Source organism: Hemitrygon akajei, chromosome 7, assembly GCF_048418815.1.
Source record: "Hemitrygon akajei chromosome 7, sHemAka1.3, whole genome shotgun sequence".
NCBI lineage: Eukaryota > Metazoa > Chordata > Chondrichthyes > Myliobatiformes > Dasyatidae > Hemitrygon > Hemitrygon akajei.
The window spans coordinates 92,502,604-92,516,909 of NC_133130.1; the positions used below are offsets into that span (position 1 = coordinate 92,502,604).

At 43.0% G+C, this 14,306-nt stretch overlaps 1 protein-coding gene across 2 annotated transcripts in view; it reads right to left on the reverse strand.

The window, feature by feature from the left end:
• Positions 1 to 14,306, reverse strand: part of esr1 (estrogen receptor 1) — a 207,532-nt gene that overhangs the window by 116,267 nt on the left and 76,959 nt on the right. For both annotated transcript variants that reach the window (XM_073051431.1, XM_073051430.1), the window contains exon 3: positions 5,073 to 5,189. In XM_073051431.1, the coding sequence (XP_072907532.1) occupies positions 5,073 to 5,189 (117 nt within the window). The remainder of the gene's footprint in view (positions 1 to 5,072; positions 5,190 to 14,306) is intronic.

Consider the following 14,306-nt stretch of genomic DNA (forward strand, 5'->3'; position numbering starts at 1 on the left):
GAGCCTGCACCGCCATTTTGAGATCATGGCTGATCAATTACTATCAATACCCGGTTCCTGCCTTGTCCCCATATCCCTTGATTCCCCTATCCATAAGATACCTATCTAGCTCCTTCTTGAAAGCATCCAGAGAATTGGCCTCCACTACCTTCCGAGGCAGTGCATTCCAGACCCCCACAACTCCCTGGGAGAAGAAGTTTTTCCTTAACTCTGTCCTAAATGACCTACCCCTTATTCTCAAACCATGCCCTCTGGAACTGGACTCTCCCAGCATCTGGAACATATTTCCTGCCTCTATCTTGTCCAATCCCTTAATAATCTTATATGTTTCAATCAGATCCCCTCTCAATCTCCTTAATTCCAGCGTGTACAAGCCCAGTCTCTCTAACCTCTCTGCGTAAGACAGTCCAGACATCCCAGGAATTAACCTCGTGAATCTACGCTGCACTTCCTCTACAGCCAGGATGTCCTTCCTTAACCCTGGAGACCAAAACTGTACACAATACTCCAGGTGTGGTCTCACCAGGGCTCGTACAAATGCAAGAGGATTTCCTTGCTCTTGTACTCAATTCCCTTTGTAATAAAGGCCAACATTCCATTAGCCTTCTTCACTGCCTGCTGCACTTGCTCATTCACCTTCAGTGACTGATGAACAAGGACTCCTAGATCTCTTTGTATTTCTCCCTTACCTAACTCTACACCATTCAGATAATAATCTGCCTTCCTGTTCTTACTCCCAAAGTGGATAACCTCACACTTATTTTGGGGTAGGATGGGCTTCTGAGATCAAGACAAACCTGAGCACATACACAACTGCAAACTGTTGTATATGTACGGGGAACAAATTGGCTAGAGGCTGACAATTGCTCGGTGCAGCACGCATACAAGTCCTATATTAAAGCTTCATCAGGTTAGCACTCCTTTGCTGTTGCTGCTCATAACATACTTTTCTACATCCTCAATGAACTTTAACATCGGCACTGGCTAAATGAGAAATATGTACTAGTTAACTAGACACTGCTGATGACCCAGTGTCTTAATAGATTCCCAGCTTTTAGTTGCTAGTCTAATCAAAGTTTACTCGTGGGCACGGTTTGTGTACCACACAATGATAGGTACCCTCAGCATGAAAGTGGCACCTTGTCTCCCCAAAGTCTGAATGGTGGGCACTCCAGCAGTGCGTTCAGGTGGCCTGAGGACGAGATCCAGTTGCTCAGCAACAGTCTTGCCCAAAATGCTGCCTGACCTACAGAGCTCCTCCACAATTTTGTGTGTTGCTCTGGACTTGAAGCATCTGCAGAACTGCTTGTGTTTACAGTAGTTTGCCAGTTCAGAATTTGGTTTCTGGTTAATTATTACGGGTTGAGGGTCACATATATTCCCAAGAAGATCAGGACTACAGATCTCTATATCATAAAGGACATACAGGTCTGAAGGTGTTATATTTGAATGCACACAGTATAGGGAATAAGGTAGATGAACTTGAAGCACAGTTACAGATTGGCATGCATGATGTTGAGGGAATCACTGAATCATGATTGAAAGAAAATTATAGCTGGGAGCTTAACATTCATGGATGCACATTATATCAAAAGGACAGCCAGGTAGGCAGAGGGGATGGGGTGGCTCTGTTGGTAAAAAAATCAAATCAAATCATTAGAAAGAAGTGTCATAGGATCAGAAGGTGTTGACTCATTGTAGATAGACCTAAGAAACTGCAAGGGTAAAAAGACCCTGATGAGAATTATATACAGATCTCCAAATAGTAGCAAGGATGTGGGCTAGAAATTACAACAGGAGATAGAAAATGCATGTTCAGTAGAACAGAGTGATCTAGGAATAATGGTGCATAGTTCCCTGAAGGTGGAATCTCATGTGGATAGGGTGGTGAAGAAAGCTGTTGGTATGCTGGCCTTTATAAATCAGAGCATTGAGTATAGGAGTTGGGATGTAATGTTAAAATTGTACAAGGCATTGGTGAGGCCAGATTTGGAGTATTGTGTACAGTTCCGGTCACCGAATTATAGGAAAGATGTCAACAAAATAGAGAGAGTACAGACGAGATTTACTAAAATGTTACCTGGGTTTCAGCACCTAAGTTACACAGAGGTAACAAGTTAGGTCTTTATTCTTTGGAGTGTAGAAGGTTGAGGGGGGACTTGATAGAGGTATTTAAAATAATGAGGGGGATGGATCGAGTTGCTGTGGATAGGCTTTTTCCATTGAGAGTAGGGGAGATTCAAACAAGAGGACATGAGTTGAGAGTTAAGGGGCAAAAGTTTAGGGGTAACACGATGGGGAACTTCTTTACTCAGAGAGCGGTAGCTGTGTGGAACAAGCTTCCAGTAGAAGTGGTAGAGGCAGGTTCGATTTTGTCATTTAAAAAAAAATTGGATAGGTATATGGACAGGAAAGGAATGGAGTGTTATGGGCTGAGTGCAGGTAAGTGGGACTAGGTGAGAGTAAGCTTTCAGCACAGACTAGAAGGGTCAAGATGGCCTGTTTCCGTTCTGTAATTGTTATATGGTTATAAGGTTATATGTCAAAAGGGCAATGTTACGATAGTCAGGGGGGATTTCAATATGCAGGTAGATTGGAAAATTCAGGATGCTGGATCCCAAAAAGGAGTATTTGTAGCATGCCTACAAGTTGGCTTTTTAGAGCAGCTCATGGTTGAGCCAGTAGGGGAATCAGCTATTCTAGACTGGGTGTTGTGCAATGAACTAGAATTAATTAAAGAGCTTAAGGTAAAGGAACACTTAGGAATCAGTGATCATAATATGATCAAATTCACCCTGAAACTTGAGAAGGAGAAACTAAAGTCAGATGTATCAGTATTACAGTGGAGTAAAGAGAACTACAGAGGCATGAGAGAAGAGCTGGTCAAAATTGATGGGAAGAGGACACTGGCAGAGATGACAGCAGAACAGCAATGGCTGGAGTTTCTGAAAGCAATTCGGAAGGCGCAGGGTAGATATATTTCAAAGAAGCAGGAGTATTCTAAGGGCAGGATGACACAACTGTGGTTGACAACAGAAGTCAAAGCCAACATAAAAGCCAAATAGAGGGCATATAACAGAGCAAAAATCAATGGGAAGTTAGAGGTTTGGAGAAGCTTTTAAAAACCAACAGAAAGCAACTAGATAGGTCTTGATGAAGGAAAAGATGGAATATGAAGGTAAGCTAGTACATAATATTAAAGAGGACACAAAAACTTTCTTCAGATATAAAAAGCAAACAAGAGGTGAGAATAAATATCAGACTGCTGGAAAATGATGCTGGAGAGGTAGTAATGGGGGACAAGGAAATGGTGGAAAAACTGAATAAGTAGTTTGGATCAGTCTTCACTGTGGAAGATGCTAACAGTATGCCAGATGTTCGAGAGTTGGGGTCAGAAGTGAGTGCAGATGCTATTACTAGGGAGAAGGTGCTTGGGAAGCTGAAAGGTCTGAAGGTAGATAAGTCACCTGGACCGGGTGGGCTACACCCCAGAGTTCTGAAAGAGGTGTCTGAAGAGACTGTGAAAGTATTAGTAATGATCTCTCAAGAATCACTAGATTCTGGCATGGTTCTGGAAGACTGGAAAATTGTGAACATCACTCTACTCTTCAAGAAGGGAGAGAGGCAGAAGAAGGGAAATTATAGACCAGTTAGTCTGACCTCAGTGGTTGAGAAGATGTTGGAGTCAATTGTTAAGGATGTGACTTTGGGGTACTTGGAGGCACATGATAAAATAAGCCAAGGTCAGCATGGTTTCCTCAAAGGAAAATCTTGCCTGACAAATCTGATGAAATGGCAGAGTCGAATAGCCTGATTCTGCTCCTGTATTTTATGGTCTTATGTACACTAGTGAACCAGATGGTATTTTATAACAATTCCCTAAGCATTACTGGCACTAGTGTCCTAGGAAAGGTGCATAGGAAACCCTTTTTTATGCTACAGACACCTCCCATTAACCAAAGGGTCCGTGGACCCCAGGTTGGGAGCCCCTGCTTTAGAGGAAAAAAGGCCAACCATAAGAAAATGGGATGAGTTCTAATAGACAACTTGGTTAGCATAGATATGTTAGGCCAAAAGGCCTATTTCCATGTTATGTGACTTTAATAGTTTCCCCAGCTGTGGTGGTAGGATTTTAACTCATATTTCCTCATCTTTAGTCCTCTTAGTAATTAGTGCAGTAAATTTACAACTATTCTCATGACCCATAAGGCATGACCATCTGACTTGGATGTTATCCTGTGAGCAAAGGCTTATAAGTCACACTAGATCTTGATCAACTTTTGAAGACCCTGACCTGGAGTTACACTATGACTTCTTTGCAGGAGTGAGACCCGCTCTCAGGGCTTCACGACCGGCCGCTTTTGATACCCCAAGGATGTGGCCTGGAAGACCAGTGTGCCAGATTTACATGGTTCTGGAGACTGACTGGGGCATCGTGGGAGAATGCAGAACATTGAGAGCAGTGGGTTAGTTGCCGGCTGTGTGTCCGGGGACCTGGGCTTCAGGGCCGATTCTCTGGGCGCAGAGCTCGGAAAGAGCAACGCAGCTGACCTTTAACATCATGGATTGTTTGTTATGTCTCCCTTCTCGCTGTGAAACAAATATGCCTCTTTTTCCCTTATGAGGGAGAGAGTGAGCCTGTGGTATGTCAAATTACCGGGTGAACGAGTAGCCTTTGGGGTACTGCAAGTCTGTGTCTTTATTGATGCTTTGCTGCACGCTTGAGTGCTCGGTTGAGGGCGCCAATGTTTTTTTTGCTAGTGGGGAGAGGGGTCGTTGCCTTACTGCTGGTTGTGCATGGGAGGGGGAGCTGGGAGGAGTGCTCTTGAGGTTCTAAAGTTTAACTGTCATTCATTCTTTGGGGCACTCCTCTGTTTTCATGGATGCTTGTGAAGAAAAAGAATTTCAGGATGTACATTTCTCTGACATTAAACGTACCTATTGAACCTATTGAATACATTTTGTCCTGGACACCCATTCTGTCCAAAGGACTAAAAACAAAAGTCAACACATTTCCCCTTTTACAATCTTAACACAGGACACTTGAGAACTAAAAGGCAAAGACTACATACCACCTTTCATCATGCCCACTTCATAACATTTACGTAGTCTGCAGGCTTGGCAGCTCTTCCTCCTATTTTTGTCGATTGTGCACTGGTTAGTGGCAGGGCACATGTAGTCATTGTGTCCTGGAATGAAGGGAGAGATCACAAGTAAATGTCAACCACTCCATTCTTATTTCAAACAACACCAATAAACCCACATTTCTATGTGCCTTATATGCAGAAAGCATCCTAAGGAGCATTATCAAACACAATTCGGCACCAGGTGACTGAAGGGGATGGTCAGATACTTCATCAAAAGTTTTATCAAAGATTTTGGTTTCAAAGAAAATCTCAAAAGGTGAGGAAGAGTGATGCAGGCAGGGAATTTCAAACATATGAGACAGTTCTTGGACGTGGAGTGATGAAAATCAAGAAAGTAAAAGAATTCGTAATCACAACAGATCCTGCAGGTGAAGGAAAACTTGAGCAACACCAACAGACTGGTTGAGGAACTCAGCAAGACAGACAGCACCTATTGAGGGGAATATACATTCGACGTTTCAGGCCAAGACCCTTCATCAGGAACGCATAAGGCTCGAGAGGATTACAGCACCAGAGGCAGTTGCTGAGAGAAGGGAATCAACAATGGACAAGAACAGGAGCAACAGGGGAATAGGGCTGAGGTTCAGGATAGCAATAGAAAACACGTACACAATCATTATCATCAGCTTCTGACTGGGGAAAAGAGTCGAAGATGCAGCATATCTTCTGTCAGTTCCCTGGTGTGCATCCGCGTTTAGGCTAATGAGATTGTTCCTTCACTCACACGTGGGAGGCCCTAACCTTTAGATTCAGCAGCATTAAGATTATTGGACAGGGACCAGAATGGGGAATGGCCACAATTTGCATTTTGAGCCTCCTGCCACTGCGCAACTTACAAAGGTCCAAACCATTTGTCAGATAGAGTAATCAGGCTGGATTGTGCTAACAGCGTTCAAGAGACTGCAGTCTGCAGGCATGCCTCTTTGTGCCAAATTACCAGGGTCAATATAAGCAATCACTTCAAGTGCCTTCAATGAAGTCTCAGCACCCCACCAACCCCACCCATAGATAACCACTGGAGAAGCATGAACCAATACATCTCTTTGCAAAATGCTATGAAACTATTTGCGGCGCATCAGATTGATACTCATTGCAAGTATACACTGTGGGTTGGGAGACGTAGCCCAGAGAGCAGAGCTGGGGGCATTTACAGCTCTGTAACCAGTGCAGTATTGGATATAACTTGCAAGCTGGAAGCCTGCTTGCAGGAACCATCTGAACCAGCTCCAGGTAGTGCTCTAGTTGTCACAAACAACATGCAGTTCTAGACCTACAAACCCAGTGCAAGGCAATAGTACCTGCAAATTCCCTTCTCTTCTTGGAATCTGTACAATTTAGGTCCAACCATTCTGGATTCTCCTTCCTCAGCCAGGTAGGCCCAAATGTACTCAATATTTTCACTTTAATGTGAAATTATTTTCAATGTCCCATCACCTGCTCATTAAGCTCTCTTAAGTTTGTCTAGCTGACCGACAGCATGGTAGCATAGTTGTTAGCGCAACCGCTTTACGGCATCAGCGATCACCGATCAGGGTTCGATTCCTGCTGCTGTCTACGCGTAGTTTGTATGCTCTCCTCGTGATCACGTGGGTCTCCTTCAGCTGCTCCGGTTTCCTTCCAAATTCCAAAGATGCACAGTTAGGGTTAGTGAGATGTGAGCATCACTTGCAGGCTGCCCCAGCACAATCCTCAGACTGTGCTGGTCGTTGATGCAAAAACAGCACATTTCACTGTTTATTCCAATGTCTTGACATGCATGTTCAGTTATCAATAGCTAAGTTATTGTTCTTCACCCCAAAACTGATTCATGCCACGCTTCTGCTGTGATTTCAAAGTCAGTAAAAGCAAATCCCTTTTTGGAACTGGCAAATGATGATTTGTGGCAAGACTTAAGAAATTAACTCACATGATTTCCTAATCATTGCATCAATGTCCATCCCCGCACCCCCCCCCCCCCCCCCACCATCACCACTCACCACCAACCCCAGTCAGTTTTATGATCAAAAGCTGCAAAGGTAAGGTGGGATGTAGACTGACTCCACTAATGCCCTGAAATGTCAGGGAAAAATCTTATCGATGATTAAAGAGATAAAAGTCATTCACCTTGTGTGTTGGAGATCGTAGCAGTCTGGTAGAACCATACCCTACCGTCTTTGAGTACTCAAAATTGTTCTTGTTTCCCTACTAAAAAAATACCAAGACTTGCAAGCACATGTTAAAAAAGGATAGATTTATAAGGATGACACCAAAACTGAGAGATAGTAATCAGGTACAGGCTGGATCTCTTTCCTCTAGAACGAGGGGTGGGGGGAACACAAAGGATAACCTTTAAAATGATGAAAGGTATTCCATGAGGTAGATGCGGTGATGATGGTTTAACTGCGAGGAGTCCAAAACCAGGAACCATAAAGCATACTAATGACAGTCACAGGAAAATGTCTTTACCCAGGGGCAGTGAGAGTGTGGAACTTGTTCCCCTGTAGAGCAGCTGAGGTAATCCATTTAAACTACATTAGTACATCAGCAAAGCAGGAGAGAATGATGTTGACAAGTTAAGAGTGGGAACACATTCGTTAAACTGAAGGTAAACTCTAGAGAACTCAATAAAACTCACAATGCACTGGTCCGACTACTCACTCTTTGCTTGTTTTTATAACCAGCCACATGAAATCTGTGCCCTTGGGAAGAAAAGTGGATTCTCCCGAAATACTAATTATTGAACTTCATTACTAGAAGAAGCTTCTGGGTCTATTTATAGTCATATTATTTTATAGAGTTTGGATAAACAGAACATGTCATCACAACAAAAAAAGCAGAGCTGCTGAAAGTACCAGTCCCCCTTCCAGTATTGTAGCAACTGGCATAGATTTAGAAGATCAGCCCAAACTGTGCAGTGCACAGATCCAAATTTTTAAAAAAGCATGACATTTCAAGTCAATAGAGATAATAATCAAGATAGAAGACAAGTCTTCTTCTCCTGGTAAGAGCAAGCAAACTACATTGGCTATAAAACTCAAATGTAGCGACAGTACCCTGACAGAAACAAGACATCCTCGTTGTTTCCGCAGTAGACAGCTATAAAGTAGAGTAATAAAAATGCTCAAAGAATATGCCTAGAGCTGAGCACCATATCTGCTTTTAATAAAGCATCAATGAATCAGTAAGAATGACAGTCACCCAAGATAAGGAAGTTTATTCCCGTACTCACAAATTCCCCACCTTAGCACAGCAGCCATTCAGACACTTGTTTCCTGTAAAAGGAAATCTGCGTTCAGGATTTAGGTTTTTAATAAAATGGAAATAAATAATCAATTGACGATGACAAAGGCTTCTATATCTATGCCAGTATTTCAGTTTTGATCAAGTCATTCGTATTTACTAGTGACTCCTGGGAAAGTTCTGCATTAAAGTCTGAAGCAGAAAAGCCAGTGTTGTACTCTTTCTTGATTGGTGTGTCAGGGCATATTCTGGACTTAGAGTATATAGCAAAATATTAACTTCAGCAACCAACCTAAGACCTGAATGTGGATTGTAGGTTAAATTTGAAATGCAGCCCTGAACAACAGTGGACAGCAGGTAGTTGAAAAATGCTGATTAACATTTGTTTTGGGTGTCTGGAGTGTGGGTGAGAAGAAGGAGGTGTGAAATTCATATGTAATTCAAAGAAAGCATTGCAGATACATTGTAAATATAGAATTGTCCTTTGATCTTTAGCATATAAAATCCCATGTAATATTGGGTTGAACATGCCTCTTCCTCCAGAGAATGCACTCATCTTGTCAAATAAAAGACTGCCATTATTATACCAGCTGCGTCTCTCCAACAACTTTGTTCACATTACAGCAGGTGAATGAGATTGAAATTGCCCTTAATAAATGTCCCTGTTTCGGAATGAACCACAGCATCAGTGGCATCATTGAATAGCCATGGACAATTTTCTTCTTGTCATCATCACCTTATGATCCAGCAGCAGCTAACATTGGAAGGCCATAAGACATAGGGGCAGAATTAAGCCATTCATCCCATCAAATTTGTTCTGGCATTTGATCCCAATTTTCCCAAAGCACAAGTGCACATGATCAAGGCAACAGAAGTCCTCAACTTTATTTTCTTACTTATAAAAGACTATCCTACCTATTGGGTACAGCCAGCTTCCATCAATTCCCTTACCCTGCCGTTTATCCACTCACACAACACTATCAACTCCCCTTTGGCCCTTTTGTCACATATTTATACCACAGGGTGAGTTCCAATGGCCAATTAACATCTCTGTATTTTCTCATTTGATTACAACATATTTGATTTTTCAGCCCATGAGTACTATGGCAGCTCCCACGGCAATTCCATTCCCCGTTTCTATCCCAGAAACATATTCCCTGCCACGTGCCCATCAATCCCATCCTGATTCTCTCACCACCTACCCACACTATAATATGGCTCAAAGCACATCCACTGATGCCTTGGCTAACATTCAAATCTATTGGTACCGGGAATTAGATGTACATATTCATTCTGCACAAGCTTCATGCAATCCCCTGCCTCCACGCCACTACCTGTTGCACCTCACAAAGCCAAAATACAGGGTACCATTTAAGCTACCAACCAACAAAAAGGAGGAATTCATAGCAGCCGAGAGGACAAACGTGATAATTATGTGCGAACTCCACACTCGAATAACACCGGAGGTCTGGATTGAACCCAAACTGCTGATACAACAGCACTGACTGCTCGGCCCTGAAGGGTTGACACAGGAAAAGGGCTTTGTGCTAAGTCAGCACCTTAAACAAATCAAAGTGACTTCTATCACCCTCCGAGGCTGAGCGCTCTTCCAGCATTCCGTGCTCCTTGCATGACGAGCAAATGCAGAGATACAGGTTCTAGGTGAAGTGTAGACTGTGGGCACTGTGACATAATGAACAGCCCACTAAGCCCCAACAGCTGGACTGACATATGTATAAGAGTGTATATTTGCAATCTGTGGAACATGGTTAAATCCATTCAGCTCAAACATATGAACAGTTTGTAGTCCAAATAGATCTGGCTGATGGTCATAGCATCTTTAACAAAACAAGATATATATACATATTTTAATTTACTCAGTTTTCAAGGAAATTGCCACTGGCAAGACCACAGTTTACTTTCCATTCTTAAATAGCCCTTGAGAAGATGATGGTGAGCTGCCTTCATTGGAGGTTATTTCCAACGTTCAGTTGGGTGGGTGTCAAGAATTGACATCAATGAAGAAATAAGGGTGCCAATCAGTGCAGAGTTTGAGTGATGTTGGAGTTGCACCTGTCCAGGTGATACAGTCATCACGGCATGGTCTGTTCCTGTAACCACAGTACTGATGTGATTCATCCTGTTGAGTTTTTAGTTTATAGTGACTCCTAAGGTGTTGCTGGTGGGTGACTCAACATTGCAAATGCAGTTGAATGTCTTGCTGTAGACAGTCACCTTCTGACCGATGATACTTGTCACTTCATGCCCAAATATTCATCAGGGCCCACTGCAGAGATCTGATCCAGGCAGATTCCACAATGCACTACCGAGACAGCTTCGACCTATCAAAGGCCACATAAGAGAAGCCACCAAACAGAGGTATTTCAGTCGATATAAAGAGCACATTACTTTGAATCAAGAGGTCTTGCATGGGCTCCAAGTTATTTACGTTGTGTCCAAGCATCTGTCCATTAACATCCTGTGATTTATGTGATTTTGTTATGTGTAATTTGCTATATTGAGTCTTCTTTGAATGCAGTGGCTAAATTTCAAAACTACGTTACTTGTTGTAGAGAACTTTGGGATATCATGATGGGCACTATAGAAATGCAAGACTTCTAATTTAGGATTGTTCAATGAATATGCTCCAACACCATATACAAGTTTTGCTGATGATACCACTGTTGTGGGCTGTATCAAACGTGGAGATGAATCAGCGTACAGGAAGGAGATTGAAAATTTGACTGAATGGTGTAGTAACAACAACCTCTCACTCAATGTCAATAAGACCAACAAACAGTAGCAGGCTTCAGAAGAGGGTAAACCGAGGTCTTTGAGGCAGTAATCATTGGAGGATCAGAGGTGAAGAGGGTCAGCAACTTTAAATTCCTGGATGTCACTATCTCAGAGGACCTGTCCTGGATCCATCATATAAATATAATTGCAAAGAAATCACAACAGTGCCTCTACTTCCTTAGGAGACTGCGGAGGTTCAGCATGTCATCAAAAACCTTGGCAAACTTCTATAGATGTGTGGTGGAAAGTGTGTGAATGCTGCATTACGGCCTGGTATGGGAACACCAATGCCTTAGAGTGGAAAATCCTACAAAAGGTAGTGGATTCAGCCTAGTACATCATGGGTAAAACCCTCCCAAACATTGAGCACATCTACATGAAACATTGCGGTAGGAAAGCACGATCATCGTCAAAGATCCTCACCATCTAGGCCATGCCCTTTTCTCTCTGCTGCCATCAGGTTGAAGGTACAGGAGCCTCAGGATTCGCACCAACAGGTTCAAGAACAGTTACTACCCCTCAACCATCAGGTTCTTGAACGAAAGGGGATAACTACAGTCATTTAAGAACTCATTATTTAATGCTCGTTATTTATCGCTATTTGTTTACATCTGCATTTGCAAAGTTTGTTTACAATTTGCAGTTCCTGTCATTTACAGTTTGCAGATCCTGCTTACAGTTACCATTCTATAGATTTGCTAAATATTCCTGTAGAAAAAGAATCTCACAGTTCTATGTGGTACTCTGATAATAAATTTTACTTTGAACTTTGAATTGAGAATTCCAACAGTTTCAAAACCTCAGGGACCCCAACACAACATAAATAAGGGGACATTTTATAATCCAGCACTTTGCCATATCAGCTGAGAAACTACTGTTCAGGTTGAATGCAGCTTGAGACAAATTCTCCCAGTCAATGTGTATACTATAAATTCTTTATATCAATCTCAAAAACTCCACCCCCTGATGGTTATCATTCTTATAAAGCCTCTTAAAATTTGAAACAAACTTTGTGTGTATGTTTCAGGGTTATTTTAGGTGCCTCATGAAATATAAAAAGGAACACCAAAGACGACCTAAATCCAAAATATGCGTATTAGTGCTGTTTCCTGGCTGGATTGCAAGATGGTCCCCCAAAGTCGAAAGGAGGGGCATTTCTTTCAGCGGTTGTTCACCATGGCCATGTCACTCTGATCTCTCTCTCTCTCTCTCTCTCACACACACACACACACACACACACACACACACACACACACACACACACACACACACACACACACACACACACACACACACACACACACACACACACACACACACACACACACACACACACACTCCCCCCCCCCAAAAAGGCATCATCCTCAAACACAAGTTTTTTAAAGTCCTGAATAGCAATTGAGTAAACAATTATTCATATTAACTGTACAATTCTAGTAGATATGAATAAACAGATTGTCTCAATTAGAATATTTAAAGTTGTTTATTTTGGTATCTAATTTTATTTTCAATTAGTTATTTTAGAATTCTTTATAATCCATATTTCCCTGGGGCTGTCAGAAGGAACATTCAAATGGGCAAGTATAGAAAGATTACGGGCTGTCTACCTCCACTTGCTGAGCATACACCTACTCAATTATTCTACCCCAAGCTGATGTAAGCCATTGCATCAGGCCTTGTTTACAGCTGCCGCCCCCCCACTACACCCCATCCATCACAAGACTCCAGTGAGTCTCAGGTCTTCACACAATTAAATACCTTGCTGAAGCCTGGCTTATGAATGGTGGACCTGCTTGCCCTTGTAAAGGCGGAGAGTTTGCAGCTGTCAGTGGAGCTGAAGGAGTGGGGGAGGGGACAGTCACACAGTTGCTGGTTCAGTGAATGCCTCAGCTTCCACTGATCCAGCTCCTTTCAACCTGAAAGGACAAACGGCTTTGGTATGCAGCACCTATTTGGTTTGCTGGCTACTTTGGCCCATTGGATAACTTTTCAGCTTCTTGGCAGGTCATAATAACGGCAATATGAGTTGCTCAGTAAAATATCAGCAATCCTGTTGAACCGGGGTCTGATGTGCTCTTCCTTTTCCATGCTGGTCCCATCAGTGAGCCCAGGAGGTCAGCAGCCCAGCATCGCTCACAGGTTGACAATGCGACCACTCCTCGTGGACAAGGCTCAAACATCCTACTTACCCCTATTCTAAACAAGCAAAAATTAGGAATAAGCAAAACAAGAGTTTATTTTGATATTAAATGTATAACATACTGTCAGGTTGATAACTCTTCATCAGATCAAATCAACATGAAACATCAACTCTGTTCCTCTCTCCACAGATGCTGCCTGACCTGCTGAGTATTTCCAGCACTTTGACTGTGTTTCAGACATCCAGCATTGGCAGTTCTTGCATTTCCATGAGTTGACTCATTGGAAGCAAGACATGAAATAAGCTGAAACAGCTGGCAAATAAAATCATACAACTTTAATGTTATAATGAAAAAGAAAACTATCCAATTTGTTTTAATGTAGTTGAGCCTGTTATTTCCAATTTTTCCCTTGTTCATATTCTTCAGATGCATCTAATTACAGAATTACAGAATTTTCTTCCATTTTTGTGGGTTTTGATACTGCTAGGAGTTATCAGAGAACAAGGTGAAAATGTAGTGTTGTGGTGACCCACTTCCTAGCGCACTCAAACCGGCTCACAAATAGCCAGCGCGCAGCCCACTCAAACCGGCTCACAAATAGCCAGCGTGCAGCCCACTCGAACCGGCTCACAAATAGCCAGCGCGCAGCCCACTCGAACCGGCTCACAAATAGCCAGCGCGCAGCCCACTTGAACCGGCTCACAAATAGCCAGCGCGCAGCCCACTCGAACCGGCTCACAAATAGCCAGCGCGCAGCCCACTCGAACCGGCTCACAATTAGCCAGCGCGCAGCCCACTCGAACCGGCTCACAAATAGCCAGCGCGCAGCCCACTCGAACCGGCTCACAAATAGCCAGCGCGCAGCCCACTCGAACCGGCTCACAAATAGCCAGCGCGCAGCCCACTCGAACCGGCTCACAATTAGCCAGCGCGCAGCCCACTCGAACCGGCTCACAATTAGCCAGCGCGCAGCCCACTCGAACCGGCTCACAAATAGCCAGCG